The sequence below is a fragment of the Tupaia chinensis genome, unplaced genomic scaffold (assembly GCF_000334495.1).
Source record: "Tupaia chinensis unplaced genomic scaffold, TupChi_1.0 Scaffold000067_1, whole genome shotgun sequence".
In the NCBI taxonomy this organism is placed as follows: domain Eukaryota; kingdom Metazoa; phylum Chordata; class Mammalia; order Scandentia; family Tupaiidae; genus Tupaia; species Tupaia belangeri.
The window spans coordinates 1,055,907-1,073,143 of record NW_006159526.1 but is presented as its reverse complement, the minus strand read 5'-3'; the positions used below and the strand labels follow the sequence as shown (position 1 = coordinate 1,073,143).

At 54.9% G+C, this 17,237-nt stretch overlaps 3 protein-coding genes across 3 annotated transcripts in view; 1 reads left to right on the top strand and 2 right to left on the bottom strand.

The window, feature by feature from the left end:
- Nucleotides 1-997: 997 nt before the first annotated feature.
- PRR19 (proline rich 19) lies at nt 998-2,170 on the bottom strand. The gene is made up of 2 exons (XM_027767227.1): nt 1,551-2,170; nt 998-1,467 (listed from the first exon to the last, which is right to left on the bottom strand). Exons 1-2 carry the CDS (start codon nt 2,167-2,169, stop codon nt 998-1,000), a joined length of 1,089 nt encoding a protein of 362 aa, XP_027623028.1. The 5' UTR covers nt 2,170.
- A 4,530-nt stretch (nt 2,171-6,700) lies between these two features.
- On the top strand, nt 6,701-11,476 carry PAFAH1B3 (platelet activating factor acetylhydrolase 1b catalytic subunit 3). The gene is given in 7 exon segments (XM_014582697.2): nt 6,701-6,799; nt 7,180-7,273; nt 7,412-7,501; nt 8,864-8,980; nt 9,058-9,180; nt 11,159-11,270; nt 11,273-11,476. Coding segments are annotated over 6 exon segments (684 nt in total). The 5' UTR covers nt 6,701-6,799; nt 7,180-7,195; the 3' UTR covers nt 11,437-11,476.
- Nucleotides 11,477-12,603: 1,127 nt separating this feature from the next.
- Nucleotides 12,604-17,237, bottom strand: part of CIC (capicua transcriptional repressor) — a 27,613-nt gene continuing 22,979 nt past the window's right edge. The window contains 11 exon segments of the mRNA XM_014582822.2: nt 12,604-13,586; nt 13,666-13,797; nt 14,061-14,192; nt 14,274-14,425; nt 14,528-14,781; nt 15,092-15,420; nt 15,506-15,796; nt 15,899-16,065; nt 16,162-16,283; nt 16,649-16,836; nt 16,929-17,237. The exon segment at nt 16,929-17,237 is cut by the window's right edge and continues 151 nt beyond it. Coding sequence (XP_014438308.1) covers nt 12,628-13,586; nt 13,666-13,797; nt 14,061-14,192; nt 14,274-14,425; nt 14,528-14,781; nt 15,092-15,420; nt 15,506-15,796; nt 15,899-16,065; nt 16,162-16,283; nt 16,649-16,836; nt 16,929-17,237 — 3,035 coding nt within the window. The 3' untranslated portion in view covers nt 12,604-12,627.

The following is a 17,237-nucleotide window of genomic DNA, read 5'->3' as shown; positions in this document are numbered from 1 at the left end:
TATATATAATTTTTCTTTTTTAGAGTGCAGACACTCGGTATATATTAAGTGGGGCTGAAGAGGTTTTTGCTATAGGGTGCGCGCACTCACCAGAGAGAGAGAGACAAGAGAGATGGAAAGTGAGAAATCACCCCCCAGGGGGGATGGCCACACCGCAATCCCTTCTCCATTCTCCTCTCGGGATCTTGGGCACGCACGCACACGCGCTCGGTGTGAGTTTAAGCCACTGGGTCTGGGACTCGAACCGCGGTCGACTACGTGGGAGTTCAGAGACATAGCCATTACGCTAACTGCTTGTCCCTCCCATTATTTTTTTAATTTGACAAGAGACAGAAAGGGAAAGTGAGGAAGCAAGCCACAAGATCTGGAACTCAAACCAATCAGCCATGTGGGAGTCCAGCACTTTAACCACCACGCCACTTGCTGGCCCCAGCAATTTTTCTTAAAAGAGAGAGAAAAAGGTCCCATATCCTCTATTTGCCCTTCTCCAGACCTTGCACACATTATTCCCCTTGCCTGAAATATCCTTTTTCTCAACTAGCAAGTTTCTACCAACCTTGACAAAGACAGGGTCTGAGTCAACTCCTCTGTGCAGGCTTCCCTCATCACTGGAACAGTCACACTCCCTGGGACTCTCCCAGCCCCTGCGCCTCTCTCCCCCAGACACAGCCACAGTAGCTGAGACTGTGTCTGCCCCCCACTGGAATAGGGGGCTCATGGGAACAGGCCTTGGTCTCACTCCTTCTGGGTCCTGGCCTCACCAGAGCTCAGAGTCAGGCACACAGTTGGCCACAGAGAGTATGTGTGTTAAGAGTGACTGAGGCTCCTCAGGACTGGGGAAGGTGACTAGTGACAGTACCTTTCCTTCCATCTTGGACCTACAATTCAGAGCTAAGGAGAGCTGCTCTCTTGGCTCATCCACTCACTGAAAATCAAGACCATGAAAATGGCACTTTATTGAAAAGACTGGGAGTACCTGCTCCCAGCCCCAGCCTCCTCAGTATAGTCTCATGGGTGGAAAGGACCAAGCTTCTGGACTGCTCTGGGCCACCACCCAGGAGAGGCTGGGCAGTGGGGCAGGGGGGCTGGGGCTCCAGTCCAGGGCTGCGGTTCGGGGCAGCAAGGGTGATGGTGGTTGAGGCAGAGGCTGAGGTGGACTGACCTCCCAGGGCTGGGGAGGGGGTGGTGTGGCTACAAGCCAGATGCTTTTCAGCAGATCAAAGGCTGTTGGGGGACCCAATGCCCCAGATGGCGAAGGCAGTGAGGGCAAGAGGGGTGGCCGAGGACCTCTTGGTGGTGCCAGGTTCACCCTGTGTGTAGTGGGAGCACTGGAGGTGTGAGATATGGCAAAAGTGAACTCCTTTGTCCCCTGTTGCCTCCGCTGCCTCCCCTCTCCTGGAGCCTGCTCAGTGGTATTGATCCAGGAAGGTGCTGACCTTCTTCTTGCAAGGTCCCCAGGCTTGGTCCCTGGCACAGAGGAAAGAAGCATGGGGACAGCTGAGCTAGAGGAAACAAAGGGTGGGGGTGTAGGGGGCAGGAGGTGAGCTCACCTGGCAAGGGCAGCTGACAGCCCCGGAGCACTAGGGCAAGGTCAGGCACACAGCCATGGCAGGCCTGTAAGGTACCCACGATGGTGTCCCTGGCTTCTTGCACCAGGTTCCTCCTGGGGAAGGCCTGTGGCAGAAGCAGCTGGCACTGTAGCTCTCCCAGCAGCTGGACCAAGTCAGGTAACTCTGGGGAACTAGATGGACCCAGGCTTGAGCCTCCAGGCATCTGATTCTCCTTGCCCCTTGATTGTGAGGCTGGTACTTGGGCCCCACCTGGGCTTGGGGAAGGCTTGGTGGGAAGCTGGAGGATGCCCGGCTCCAGGGACTCACTGCTAAGCAGCCGTGCCACATCCAGGGATTTAACCTCATGGTTAAAGAGACCCCGGTGCTTTTGGCTCAGCCGGCCCTGGGTTATGACCACAAGCTTGGGAGCTGTAGGAACCACAGGATCCTGAGGGGCCACAGGCAGATCCCGACTGGACACAGGAGGATCCTGACCGACCAGTGGCCGGCGGCTGCCCAACAGGGCCTCATTCCTCTCCCGTCTGGTCTTCCGACGGCGGACCCGACCAGGTTTCTCAGGCCACTGGAAAGGACGGAGGGTTGGTCCCCGGGGGTCCATAGTGTGCTGGAAGTTAAAGAGAGGATGATCATCAGGCCACAGATATGTCAAGATGAACGGCAGAGTAGTGAGAAGAGTTGACCTGAGGTGAGATGGAAATACTATTTAGAAAGATAAGAGAAAGTGAGCAAAGGGCGATCAGAAAAGGCTTAGTCAGGGAAGGAGTCATGGGGATGGGGTAAGTTCAAGGTACTCATGGTTAATGGGAAGAAACATCACAAAATAGACAAAGGGGTTATTAGGAAAAGGGATATGAGGATATAGTTAAAATTGATGGAAGAAAGGGAGAGCAGGTGGTATAATGGCTATGTCACTGGACTCTCATGTAGTTGACTGCAGTTCAAGTCCCAGACCTGGCGATTTAAAACTCATACCAGGCATGTATATGTGTGCGTGTGTGCCCAAGATCCTGAGAGGAGAATGGAAGAGAAGGGATTGCAGTGTGGCCGTCCGCCTCACCGGGGACTGGTTTTTCACTTTCTCTCTGTCTTTCCACTAGCTCACGTGCCCTATAGCAAAAATCTCTTTAAACAAGACAAAAAAGATGGAAGAAAAGAGGAGGGAGCATGAGGTTGGAGAGATTTGGGGGACTCCAGGGGCCCAGGAGGTACAGGAGAATGCAGAAAGTGACGAGAGATTGTAGAGAAAGTGAAGCAGGGCAGGGAGAGAACCGCAAGAGAAGCTGGAGAGTGGGAGAAAACCACAAGAGGAGCTATGGGGAACTTGGCCTCGCCACGAGGGGACGCTTTGGGCAGGAGACGAGGCAGGGTGGGCAGTTGGGGTAAGGCAGGGGCGCAGAGTGAAGGGGCTGGGTACGCAAGTGGTGGGGAGGGCCACCTCACCCTCTTCTGCCCTAACGAACACCCCCTCCTACACCACGTGGCTCTGGGGAGCAATGGCTTCTCTTCCGCAGAGACCCCAGCTCTCGACGCACTGTGGCGCTCTTCTGGGCCTCAGACACGCCGCACGCATGCGTGTGCCCCGTCCTTGCCCTTTGACTTCCGGCCCCTGAGAAAGACACGAGGTTCCGGAGCCCAGACTGGCGGCTACAGCCCCGCCCCTCAGCCGGGAACGTTTTGGAGACCTCTCTCTCTGGGCCTTTGCACCTCCCATCAACCAATTGGCTATGAGGTCCACTAGGCCCGCCCCCTTTCTGAATGCTGATTGGCTTGGGAATCAAATTGAGTCGTGGTGGCATAAATCAGCTGTGGGCAATTTTTTTCAGAAAGTCAAGGTGAGGCTTGAGGGACGAGAAGGATCAGGGTAGTCTGCACACACCCAGCCAGTCCCCAGACAGTCCCAGACTTCATCTCTATAGAGAATCAGAGATTCAGAATTAGGCCCTGGGGTTAGACTACCCTGGTCCAAATGCCCAAAATAGCACATTTGAGATGTGTGACCTTGGGAAGGTAATCCCTCAGAGCCTATTTCCTAATCTATAAAATCCAGCTGGAGTCTGGCCTGTAGCTTAGTGCTTAAGAGAGCCAGATTCCATACGGCCAACTGCAGTTCAAATCCCGGCCCCAGAGGCTAGAAAAACATGCAGGGTGAATGTGCATGAGCGCCCCAAATCCCAACAGGATGGAAAAATGGAAGCAATTAGAAATTTTTTTTAATGAGGTTGGGGGCCCAGCCTCTTGTGATGAAATCTGTTGCATGCCAGATCACAGAGCTAGAAGCCACATGTCAATTGCCTGCCCAATCGGCCTGAAAACATGCCGGGCATATGCTCAGATCCTGGTGGTCTGGAGGATGGAGGAGCTGGCAGCATAACCCAGCCCTGTGGAGAGTGCCTTTCTCGCTCTCGCTCTCGCTCTCGCTTACCTGCTCTATTAGGGTTTTGTTTGTTTGTTTAGTTTGCTATAGGGTGTGTGCACACCTCAGAGAGAGACAGAGGGAAAGTGAGAGATCATCCTCCCAGGGGAAATGGCCACCCCCACAGTCCCTTCTGCTCCATTCTCCTCTTGGGATTTTGGGCATGCACGCATGCACACCCCACGTGCTTTCAAGCTGCTGGGTCTGGGACTCAAATCGAGCAGTTGGCCATGTGAGACCCAGCCGCCTTAACCTCCATGTCACCTGTTGACCTAGGAATTTTTTTTTTTTTTAAGAATTGTTTTATTTAACTTTATTTATGTATTCGTTTATTTTTATTTGACCAGAGAGGGACACGGCGAGAGAGAGAAGGAAAGTGAGAAAGTCAGCCACCAGGTCCGAGACTGGAACCACGGTTGGCCATGTGGGAGTCCAGCGCCCTTAACCACCATGCCACTTGCTGGCCCCCCTAGGAATTTTTTAAAAAATGGAACTGGTAATAGTTGCTATTATGACAAAATGAACTAATGCATCTAACTTGAGATAGTGCCAGGTGAATAAATGAATGCCTGGAAGCTTCGTTTCTCACTAAGATTTGCTCAGGAACTGCCCTTCTCCTTCTCAGATTTTTTTTTTTTTTTAGAGGTTTTTGCTATAGGACGCATGTGCTCACCAGAAAGAGCACGACTGAGAGACAGAAAGCAACAAATTGCCCCCTCAAGGGGAAATGGCCACGCCGCAATCCTTTTTCCTCCATTCTCCTCTTGGGATCTTGGGCACACACGCACACAAGCCCAGGGTGAGTTTAAGTAACCAGGTCTGGAGCTCGAACCACGGTTAATTACATGGGAATTCTAACTGCTGGTCCCTTCTCAGAGTTTAAAATCTAGCAATGCCAAGGTATTTTCCATGTCCTAAAACAAATTACATTACTTTTATGTGTTTTCTTTCTACTTGCCCAATCTTCACTCTTTTTATTATTTTTTTAAAGTTTCTGCCACAGGGCACATGTGCCCACCAGTGAGAGACAGCGAGAGGGAAGGTGAGAACCTGGGAGTGGGGGTGGCCACACCATACTCCTTTCTTCTCCATTCTCCTCCTGGGATTTTGGGCACACATGCACTCGCACCCAGCATGATTTTTCAAGTCACCAGGTCTAGGACTCAAACCATGGTTGGCCATGTGGGAGTCTGGCACCCTAACTACTGTCGATAGAAAAATAACCAACTGTAAAAATTAATAATAATTAATGTGGTTTATTTCCAAGCCAAATATGAGTGACCTAGGCCCAGAGAAGAGGCATACATGTGTTTCTCAGGGTGATCACATAGAGGGGTTCCTTTTATTCGTTTTTTTGGGGATTGACAGACAAAATTTAGTGAAGAGATTTTTCCATTGGTCTGGCCCAAAAAGGCGGGACATGTGGAAGCAGGGGCTTGTAGGTTATAGGTGGGTTCCACAATTCTTAGGTTGGTGATTGGAAGGGAAGATCTATGTCTTAGTTAAAGAAAGGCTTAATCTACATCTCAAGGAAAAGGGAAGTTCTGTGTCTTGGGAAGAGATAAGCACAAGAATATACTGTAATCGGTTGGAATATACATCTCAAAGATACTATGCCAGGGACAGGATGCAGGGAGAATCCTGTTCATGGAGAATAAATGGTCTATTAATGTTTGTGGACATGACTTCCCCAGTCCCTTTTGAAAAGATTTTGGAAAAATAGGAAAAGTAGTCAGACTTCGGTCCACACTATCATCCCACTTTCTGGCCCCTTATCTTCCCTATCTTTCAAACGCAGCTCAGATACTATTTCTAGGAAACCTCCAGCTTTCAGAGTCCTCTTCTTACTCTGTAGAGATTCCCTGTGCCTTCCCCAGTCACAGCTTTGACCCAAAACAGCTGTGTCTGGATCTGTCTCCCTCAACGTAGTAGGCTAAAGCCAGATTCTGACTCACTCATGTAATACTCCTTTAGCAAGTACTTGTTGAGCAGCCACTACGAGCCAGACCCCATCCTAGGGATGTAGACTGAGGTCGAACATAAACTCAGTCAAGAAGACCCACCTCTGTCTCACCATCACTCTACCTAGAAGGAATAAATAAATGGGAAAGTCCAACCTGTGAGTAGGGCTACAGGAAAAGGACGAGGACATTTACAGGGGAAGGACAACCCCACTTGACCATGAGAACAGGGAGCTATAAACAGACATAGGAGGTCTGAGATTAATTTGGGGCAGAGAAGGGTGGCCTGGGTTGCAGGTGTGGGTTTCAGAGCCCAGACACACCCAGTTGAAGTTGTCGTGGCCAGTGGGTTTGGAGAGGGGAGGAGAGGCCACAGATCTGCAAGGTGATCCGCCAGAGAGGCACCAGGCTGAACTTGCGCCCTTCAGGTGTCTCTAATTTCCTCTCTCCCTACAGTGATAAATGTAGCTCTGTCGTTTAGATTTTAGGACACACAAAAGCTAGTGTTCTAAGTAGAAGCCCACAAGAGGATGGGCCCACTAAAGCCCATCTTGGTGTTATCTTAGAATGTCTCCTTAGCACCGAGCCTCTCATTTTCACCTTGCGCCTTCTTCCTTTTCTGTCTTCCACATCAGTGGAAAATGGGAGCGTCCCTGCCTAGCCAGGTGCGTACAAAACACCCCCTTCACGGAGGCAAGAATGGGCTCGTCCACTCGCTCCCTTCCCCCACCACGTGAATGGGGCACACCCCCCAAAGTAGGTGGTCCCTTCCGCACCTTCCTCGCTGTTCTGCAAATGGCTTCTCTCCCTAAGGCAGAGCGCTAGGATTTTCCCGTTCGCTCTCGGCTTTTCAGGTAGCTCGTTCCTCCCCGTGACGCCAGTGGGTGGTTTCTCCCCCCTCCCCGCCCCGGGTGTCGATGGTCTCGCCTCCCCGCCCCCAGTACCCGGGCGAGTTGGCCGCTGCCCGGAGTGGCCCGGGCGGGAAGCGCCGGACGAGTCCACTGCGCGGCCGCCGTGGGGGAAGCGAGGGTTCCCAAAGCCACCTCCCTCCGAAGTGTAGGTTTCCGCCCCTGCGGAGGAGGCGGCGCCCCGGACCGGCCTTCGTCCTCCGCCCTCCGCCCTCCGCCCGAGTGCGAGCGTCGGGACTGTCCATTGTCTGGAGGGGTAGGAGTGGGCGTGGCGGAGCCACCTCGGGGGAGCTTTCCCTGGCGGACCTCGCTCGCTTGTCTTGCAGGAGCCCCGCGCTAAGGATGAGCGCCGAGGAGAACCCAGCTAGCAAGCCCACGCCGGTGCAGGACGTGCAGGGCGACGGGCGCTGGATGTCCCTGGTGAGCAATGCTGCCTTCGATACTCGGGTTGGGTGTGTATGTTGGGGGGGTGGGACTCGAAAAGGACTGATTCGGAAGCTGGGCGGGGCGGACCCCCGGAGCGTGCGTGCCATTGACTCCCCCTCGTGCGTCCCGCAGCACCATCGTTTTGTGGCAGACAGCAAAGATAAAGAACCCGAAGTCGTCTTTATCGGAGACTCCTTGGTCCAACTAATGCACCAGTGTGAGGTGAGCCTCTTCTCGTCCTACTCCGTGCTGTGTTCTCACTGACACTGCTGGGCCAGAACCCAGGCTAGGCAGGATATGGGGTACCAGAGCGCTCCGAATTCTAGTGAGGATAGAATCATGCCCTGACTTTATTAGGTTTGTGTATACCAAGACTTAAAGTGAGGCTTTCCTCTAAGATTGCTGAAGGTGAGGCTCTTGGTTGTTTGCTTCAAGTGGTGCAGGACCCTGTTGGGTTTGCACAGAGTTGTAATCTGTTTGTTCGTTTGTTTTTTGGAGAGATTTTTGCTACAGGGCGCATGCATTCACCAGAGAGACAGAGAGCGACAGAGAGAGAGGAAGCGAGGAATCACCCCCCAGGGGGGATGGCTACGCTACAGTCCCTTCTCTTCCATTAAAGAACCCGAAGTCGTCTTTATCGGAGACTCCTTGGTCCAACTAATGCACCAGTGTGAGGTGAGCCTCTTCTCGTCCTACTCCGTGCTGTGTTCTCACTGACACTGCTGGGCCAGAACCCAGGCTAGGCAGGATATGGGGTACCAGAGCGCTCCGAATTCTAGTGAGGATAGAATCATGCCCTGACTTTATTAGGTTTGTGTATACCAAGACTTAAAGTGAGGCTTTCCTCTAAGATTGCTGAAGGTGAGGCTCTTGGTTGTTTGCTTCAAGTGGTGCAGGACCCTGTTGGGTTTGCACAGAGTTGTAATCTGTTTGTTCGTTTGTTTTTTGGAGAGATTTTTGCTACAGGGCGCATGCATTCACCAGAGAGACAGAGAGCGACAGAGAGAGAGGAAGCGAGGAATCACCCCCCAGGGGGGATGGCTACGCTACAGTCCCTTCTCTTCCATTCTCCTCTCAGGATCTTGGGCACGCACACACATGCGCCTGGCGTGAGTTTAAGCCACTGGGTCCAGGACTCAAACCGCGGTCGACTCCATGGGAGTTCAGTGACATAACCATTACACTAACTACTGGTCCCCAGAGCTGTGGTTTTACACAAAGTATAGGGCAGGTGTAATGACGCTCCACAGAGGGACCTCGATCCTAATATCTTTCCACTAAGCCAAGTTCACTGTAATTTCTTTCTTCAAAATAAGGTTCAACAGCAACGTTACAGGTTCAGTACATGGTTCCAGCAGACTGGGTTTCCATCAAACAAGTCTTGATGAGCTTGGTTTAAAGTGAGACACCAGTAAGTTTTCACTAAGTGAGGCTTGATCCTTCCTAGGATTTTGTCAAGGCGAGGTTTATCAGGACTACCTCCACCAAGCAAGGCTCTTCTGTAATGGCACTCAGTTAACACCTGGACAGAGGGTGGAGGTCCATTCTGATGGTGCTCCCGTGCCCATGTCTTCTTGCCCACAGATCTGGCGGGAGCTCTTCTCCCCTCTACACGCACTTAATTTTGGCATTGGTGGTGACAACACACAGCATGTACTGTGGCGGCTAGAGAATGGGGAGCTGGAACACATCCGGCCCAAGGTGAGTAGGGCCCAAGTGGGGAGCTAGAGCACCGTCGCCTGCCCCCTCACTGCTGCTTCATGCTCCTCTTTCCGCAGATTGTGGTGGTCTGGGTGGGCACCAACAACCATGGGCACACGGCAGAGCAGGTGGCTGGCGGCATCAAGGCCATTGTGCACCTGGTGAACCAGCGGCAACCTCAAGCCCGGGTAGTGGTGCTGGTAAGAGGCTGAGAAGGGTGGAAGTGTGGCAGTGGTCCGGGACCCCCTCAGATGTCACTGAAGCTGGCACAGTTCTGGACAGCTAGGCACAGAATAGTGGCAAGAATCTCACCCAGAGAATGGGCAGCATCTCAGGTTGAGGCTTGCAGTGCCCATCGGAACAGCTGTGGTTGAGGGTGTGTTCAGGGACCGATTAGCCCCCTTTGCCCAAAGGATTGCTGGAGAGCCTACGGGTACCGAAAAACTAAAAAATCCTGGAACATCTGAAAGTTGTTGGTTATTCTTTGGTGGAATCTAGGTTCTGTTACATCTAACTGGGGTATTTTCGCCTCTGAAAGGGGATTGACTCCTTGCCATGGACATTTTTTTCTTTTTCCTTTTTTAAAATGTTTGCCATAAGAGAGGCCAGGAAGTGGCATAGTGGTTAAGGTACTGGACTCCCACGTGGCCAACGGTGGTTTGAGTCCCAGATCTAGAGGCTTGAAACTCACCCCTGGTGCTTGTGTGTGCATGCATGCCCAAAATCCCAGGAGGAAAAAGGATCGTGGCATGGCCATCCTCCTGCAGGGGTGATTTTTCTCATTCTCTCTTTGTCTTTCTCTGGCAAACTCATGTGCCCTGTAGCAAAAAATCTCTCTCTCTCAAAAAAAGAAAATTTGCTGGAACCAACAGTTGGCATTATGGCTGTCGCTGGACTCCCATGTAGCCGACTGTGGTTCAAGTCCCGGTCCTGGTGGCTTAAACTCACACTGGGTGCATGTGCATGTGTGCCTAAGATCCCAAGAGGAGAATGGAGGAGAAAAGATTGCAGCATGGCCGTCCCTCCTGGGGGGGTGATTTCTCTCTCTCTCTGGCAAGCACACGTGTTTTATAGCAAAAACTTCTCCCCCCCCAAAAAAAAAAATTGCCATAGGGCACGTGCACTAGCCAGAGAATCAGAAAGAAATCACTCCATAGGGGAAATAGCCATACCACAATCCCTTCTCTTCCATTTTCCTCTCTGAATTTTGTGCACACACGCACATGCACCCAGTGTTTTTTTCTTTCTTTCTTTCTTTCTTTCTTTCTTTCTTTCTTTCTTTCTTTCTTTCTTTCTTTCTTTCTTTCTCTTTCTTTCTTTCCTTTTTAAGAGATTTTTGCCTTAGGGTGCATGTGCTCACCAAAGAGACAGAGACAGTGAGAGGGAAAGTGAGAAATCACCCCCTGGGGGTATGGCCATGCTGTAATCTCTTCTCCTCCATCCTCCTCCTGGGATCTTGGGCATGCAACCCAGTGTTTTTTTCAAGCCTCTGGGGTCTGGGACTCCAACCATGCCATCAGCTATGTGGGATCCAGTGCCTAAAGCACCACGCCACCTCTGGCCCTTGTTTTTCTTTTTTCTTTTTCTTAAGTTTTTTTTGCCATAGGGCGTGTGCACTCATGGTGGAGTCAGAGCAGGGAGAGCGAGAGAAGGAGACTGAGAAATCATCTCCTGGGGTGATGAGCCACACCACTATCCCGTACTCCATTTTTCCAGTTGGGATTTTGGGCATGAACACACTTACGTGGCGTGATATTCAAGCATTGGGCCTGGGACTCAAAGAACTGATCAGCCATGTGGGAGTGCTCTGCCTTAACCGCTGTGCCACCTGCTGGCCCCTGCTTTTCATTTTTTAAATGAAAATGTATGCATGTGCCCAGCGTGCTCGAGGTGGTCCTGGGATGCAAACCCAGGACCTCCCATATGGAAATCTAGTCCTGTCACCATCGTGCCACTGCCCAATCCTATCAACACTGTTGTGAATAATAGTTGGAAAGAGGCTGGCACCCAGGTCAGCTGGGACATGGAATCAGGGACTACCTTCACCTTCCACATTTTCTCATCCATAACATATTTACAGCTGAGAACTTCACTATGGGGGCTGGAGGACAGTTGGCACAGAGAACAGAATACCTACATGCTGATGGGACATCTCTGACTCTTGGTGTTCCTCCTCAGGGCCTGCTTCCAAGAGGCCAGCACCCCAATCCACTTAGGGAGAAGAACCGACGGGTGAACGAGCTGGTACGGGCAGCGCTGGCGGGCCATCCACGGGCCCACTTCCTGGATGCTTGGTGCATTGAGACGGCACCAAAAGCCACCATGACATGTACGATTACCTGCATCTGAGCCGCCTGGGCTACACACCTGTCTGCCGGGCCCTGCACTCCCTGCTTCTGCGCCTGCTGGCCCAAGACCAGGGCCAAGGTGTCCCTCTACCGGAGCCCACACCCTAAGCACCCTGCTTTGTCACATTAAATTCTCCTTCCAGTCTCACTGTCTGCTATATGGCTGAGCCCTTCTGGATACCGACACCAGAGCCTCACCCTGATCTGTGACTACAGCCCTGCAGCTTGGTCCTTTTTTTCTTTTTTTTTTTCTGGAGAGGTTTTTACTTTAGGGCGCATGCGCTCGCCAGAAAGAGACAGAAAGTGAGAAATCACCCCCCAGAGGGGGTGGCCATGCCTCAATCTCTTCTCCATTCTCCTTCCAGAATCTTGGGCATGCACACACACAGGCCCAGCGTGAGTTTAAGCCACCAGGTCCAGGACTCAAACCGCGGTTGACTGCATGGGAGTCCAGTGACATAGCCATTACGCTAACTGCTGGTCCCAGTCCTGCTTATTTCTGCCCAAAGCCAGCATTACTAACCCAACAAAGCACTTTAGTTCTCAGTCAGGTGAATTCCCATGGTCACAACAGTGTGCTTCAGGTAGGCACCACCAATTTAAACACATTAGGTGAAACCAGTCTGTTGGCATTACCCCATGGGGTCAAAGTCAAGCAAGAATTCTGGAACATAGTGACACAGCCATCGAAATCTGCCCCCACACTATCCCCACAATCTCCCTATGCTCCCAACTGGAACTTTTGGCACCCAGCCCTAGCTCGGATGCCACTTTGTGCAGCTTCCTGACCTTCCCATCCTTAGTCGTCCCTCCCTGTGTATCTGTTGCCTCAGAGGGGTGCTGTGTTCCAGGCTGACAGTGCTCTTCCTCACCTGACTGCAGTGCTGGCCCAGGCCACGTGAGGGCAGCAGGGGTCACCCTGAGGACAGCCAGTTCTCTGGTGGACCTGCCTCCCCACCCAGTGTCATCCAGGGCTGGAACTTCTCTGCCTGTTTCCGGAACAATGACTCCAGGGTAAGGATGGGCTGCTCTTGTGGGCGCCTATGTGTCAACTGGCTTGAGAAAGGTGAACTAGGTGTTCCTTGAGCACCAGGGTGTCCAAACTGGAGAACAGCTGCCAGGTCCAGTGAATCAGGGACCCTTGAGCCCCATGTCCACAGGATGTCAGAAGACTACAGCTGCCCCCCACCCCCGCGGGAAAGTGTACCATGCTGTAGCCATCTGCAACAGGGCCAGTCCAACCACTACCCCTCAGAGAGAAGACAGACACGCGGGTGTGTTAAACAGCTTTAATCTCGGTCATTGCTGCTTCTCGGCACAGTAAGAAATATTGCACATGATCAACATGTTTTGTTCTGGGGATGGAGGCAAGGGTAGGGGGAAACACCTTCTTAGAAAGTACAACCCAAGTTGGGAGGGTAGAGGGGGTGGGGAGAGAACCCTCCCCATGCCTGTGGCAAAGTGCAGGAGCCCCCACCCCAAACTAACCTGAGTCCAGCCCCTCTGGGGGAAAAGGGGTGCATGAACTCCCCTACTCCACAGGCGCTCCCTGTGGCCTAAGGCCCGCACTACCCTCCAGCTTACAGCCCTCACACGAGCCAGTTTGCATAAAGTACAAGTGAAAAGCTCTGAAGGTCTGACACTCCAGGTACATACAGGGGCCTGGCGGAGGGAGACCTCACCCCTGCCTCCCCTCAGCTGCCCCACAGCACAGGGAGGAAGCTGTGGGGGAGGGGTATATACAAGAGCAGGCCACATTCCGCCCCACTGGAAAGGACGAAATGGCTTTACTGGGGAGGAGGTAACTGCCCTGTCCCCCCTTCCTGCCACCTGCATACTGTCCACATCCTGAGGGGGATACTGTGGGTCCGGGGTCTTCCCAAATGCCCTTCCCCTGCCTGTGGCAGCTGTGGAGGGGCCTGGGGGTTGGGGAGAGGACTGAGGGGCCCCCTCCCAGCCAGGCTGTCCAGACCCTGGCTCAGGGGGTGGAGGCAGTGGGGGGGCAGTCTGGGTCATGCCAGAGTCCGAGCCAGGTGAGGTGGGGTCAGGGCCCCCAGCAGGGCTTGGAGTGGGGGCAGGGGCAGCAGTGGTGCCAGGCGGGGGTGGTCCAGGGAGAGGGGCCTCGGCCCCAGGGGGCTGCTCTGTGGGAGTGGCTGCCTGCATGATCTTCTGGCGCACCTCTCGGATCTTCAACTGTAGGCAAACCTTGGAAGGGAAGATGTCTGCATAGCGGGCCTGGAAGGCTGCCGTGGCCTGGGCTGTGGGCAGAGAGAGCAAGGTAAGAGAGACATCAGGTCCCATCTGAGTGACCGCTTTAAGACTCCAAGATGCACGCACCTGATGGGAAGAAGCCGTGGTCCTGGAAGAGCTGCATGACCAGGGCCCGGCGCTGGTCCAGGGTGCGGCGCAGTGATGAGTAGGGCACTTTCTCGTACTCCAGCTCCCCGAGCACATCCTCGGCTTCTGTGCCTGTGCAGGGGCCCAGGGCACATGGGAAGGCTACAGCAGCAGCCTGGGCCTGAGTTATACCTCATGGGGGTTTGAAGACGGAACCTGCCCAAGTTCTGTTGGTGACTTAGGGGCCTGCCAGGCTCCAGAACACACCCTTGACCTGCTGTCCTTTCTCCCAGTGACACCCACCCTACCTCTCTCTCTCATTAACCACCGTCCCAAGACCCACTCCTCTTGTAGGCCCTGAGGCTCCTCAGCTCTGCCCGCCACAGCGCCTGCACCTGTACGGTCAAAGGTGAAGATGTCGCCCTCGCACTTGGCACTCTTGGGGGTGTTGGGCTCTGAGCTACAGCTGGAGCGTCTTCTCATCTTGCGCTTGGGTGAGGTGGGGTCCTCAGGTGCTGAGTCCAGGTCTGGTCAAACAGAAGCAGGGTCAGTGGGGGTGGTCAGGGGGTTGTCCCCCTACCTACGCTGGGTGCCCAGTGCTTGCCCACCAGTGGAGTTCTTCCTCTTCTTGCGGTAGGAACCCAGGATAGCTCGGGGCGAGGTGGCCAGAGACTGGAGGGTAGGCGAGGGCAGCACCTCCTCAGGCCGAAACTCGGGCAGCTCAGCAAAGCGTTCTTCAAAGTCCACCTCCGACAGGACCCTGCTGGAGAGCCAGCAGGGTCAGCTCCCCTGCCTCAGCCTGTACTCACTCCCTCTCCCACCAACCCCGCACCCTACAGCAGGGGCCCCAGCCCATGCTCACTTGTCCACAGAGTCAAAGGTCTTCTTCAGGGGCGGGGGCCGCACCTTCACCTTCTTGGCGGGACCAGCAGCCTCCTTGCGCTCAGGAGTGTCCCCAGCCGCCCTCCCGCTGCTGCCCTCACTGCTGCCGCTGCTGCCGCCAGGGGCTGGGGCTGGGGCCGGGGCCGGGCTGGGAGGTGTGGGAGGTTCTCCACGACTCTCCAGGCCCACCCCAGGGACGCGCCAGTCTGAGGATGAGCTGGGGAATTTGCTGGCCTGGGGTGGGGATGAGCAGAGAGATGGAGAACACCAGCTCAGACTCACTGGGGTAGAGGCCAGAAACAGATGAAAGCTGAGCCAGCCTGACACAGAGCCAAGGAAGCCAGTCACACAGCCTTGGGAAGGCCGGGACGTGGACCTCAGATGGGTGGGGACACAACACAGAGGCAGGAGGCACAGAGGAAGCCCTTTCACCTGAGGGACACCTGGGCCTAGAGGAAAGAGCAGGAGGAGAGAACAGCAAGGCTGCGGGCTAAGGGGCAGATTCAAGCACTGGGGGAGCCCCTAGGGCATGCTGGACACTTACCATGGTCTCAGGACCCTTGGTGCTGGCCCGGTCTTCAGCAGGCAGGGGTGGTGGGGGGCTGCTCCGGGCTGTGGGAGTCCAAGTCTCGGAAGGGGGTGGGGGTGCTGCTGGTGTGGGCTGCCCCTCAAGTTCAGGCTCTGGGGCAGTCGGCTCCCGGGCTGGGCCAGGCTCTGGTGGCTGCCGGGCAGCAGGACCAGGCCGCCCAGAGGCACTACCCGCCTCGAAAGAGCCCACAGGAATGCTAGCAATGGCTGCCTTCACTTTCTGGGGTGCCTTTGGGCTAGGCCGCTGGGCTTTGGGAGCCACTAAGCTGTAAGTCATAGAGCCTCCTGGAAGAAAAAAGAGTATTTACTGAGCCAAGTCTGATGAAAGCCCACCTCTGAGTCCCCAGCCCCAGATTGGTCTGACACCCACCTGTGGCACTAGGAAAAGGGCTAGTGGGGGCTGGGCTGGCAGTGGCAGAGGTTGGTGGGCCTTTAGGCAGAATGGTGGCAGCTGGTGGGGTGGTACTGGCAGCCACAGTGTAGACCAGGCTTGGAGGGGCCTGAGATGGCTGGACCAGGGGTGCTGAGGAAGTGGGTGCGGGGCTGCCAGGGTAAAATGCTGTTATGACGGGACCTCCAGGGGCTGCGCAGGCAGGAGGCAGCTGGGGACTGGCCACAGGCGACACGCCCACCTGGCCGGGTGCCAGCAACGGGGCTTGGCCTGCTGAAAGGGAGACAGAAAAAGGCAAGATTCGACATCAGGACCCAGTCAGCCTCAGCCCCACCCTGGGTCCCCAGTGCTGCCTGCCAGGCTGCCCCTCACCTGAGAGCAGGGGCTGCACGAAGGCGGGGCCACTGGGCCCCAACGAGGTGAAGCCTAGAGCTACGGAGCTCGTGGGCCCGTACGAAGTGACTGCTCCAGCCTGGCTAGATGCAGGGCTGGTGCCCAGGGGCAGCGCGTGCCCACCTGCTGACTGCACATAGGTGATTCTGCCACAGGGAAAGGAAAGGAGGAGTGAGCTGGCTGGCCCACTGCACCGGCCCTGGCCCTGGCCTGGTCACTGGGTGAGGGTTCACTGCAATTACCTGGTGGAGGAGGGCAGCAGGACCTTCTGGGGCTGTGAGGTGGGTCCAGGGAGCGTAGCCGGGCTCAGGGGTGGCACCAGGCCACTGGGTGTGCTCACAGGCACTGGAGTCAGCTGGATGATCTGTGGGCAAGAGCACCCACAGGCTGAGGGAGCTGTGGCCCAACCTGGGGCAGGGGAGGACCAAGACTATAAGGTTGGGGTTCTAAAGCAGGGAACACAGAACTTAGGATCAGGACAACACGGGGAAGATGGCAGTGAGGCAAGGAAAGAACACTGTGCAGATCCGAGGACTCGAGATAGACAAGAGCTAGAACCCCAGAAACCTCGAGGAAGGTTACAAGACAAGAGTTCCAGAGCCGGACACAGAGGGACAAATGGGAGAAAAGGAAGCGAGATTCAAGGAAAGGCCACACAAGGATACAGGGACCCACACCCAGTAGATTGGGGAGGGAAGAAAGGCGGGGCCCCAGCCAGGGTGTCCTTACCTTGCTAGGCGGCTGGGCGCCATTTTGCACAGGTACTGAGAAGGGTGGGCTCACCAGGGGCAGTGGCTGGCCGGCCCCTCCACCCCGCACTGACATGCTAGGGGCAGCCAGGGGCACTAGTACCTTCCCAGGTAGCAGCTGGGCTGAGCCACCTGGAGGCGGAGCCTGCACAGGAGAAACTGACTGGGCTGGAAAAGGCGAGAAAGGAAAAGGTTACAAGGGAGCAAAATAGGCTCCAGGTCTGTGGCCCCTCTCCTGGTACCACCCAGCCAGGCCTCACCTTTGGGGGGTGGGGCAGAAGGTACAGACTGCAGGATAGGGATGCCAGGGGTGGGTGCAGTGGCGGCCAGGACCTTGCCGTTGGTGGAGGTGCCCGGCGGGAGAGTAAAACGAATGCTGGTGGTAGGTGCAGGGCCACTGGGGGCCGCGGCCTTGGTCCCAGGGGGTGGTGCTGGGGCAGGTGCCACTTGAAGCTGCTGGGGCAGCGTGGGCAGAATGTACTGCACCTGGGTGATTCCCCCAGCCTTGCCCAGAGTACCTGGTTGCAAGATGCCCAGGGGCACTGGCCCATTGGGGCCATTCCCAGCAG

Bases quoted from the DNA above. Each gene is read 5' to 3' on its own strand.
- PRR19 (XM_027767227.1), bottom strand. From the start codon at position 2,169: ATGGACCCCCGGGGACCAACCCTCCGTCCTTTCCAGTGGCCTGAGAAA. The intron at 1,468-1,550 runs GTGAGCTCACCT...CCTCTGTGCCAG, and splicing joins CTGTCAGCTGCCCTTGCCAG to GGACCAAGCCTGGGGACCTT.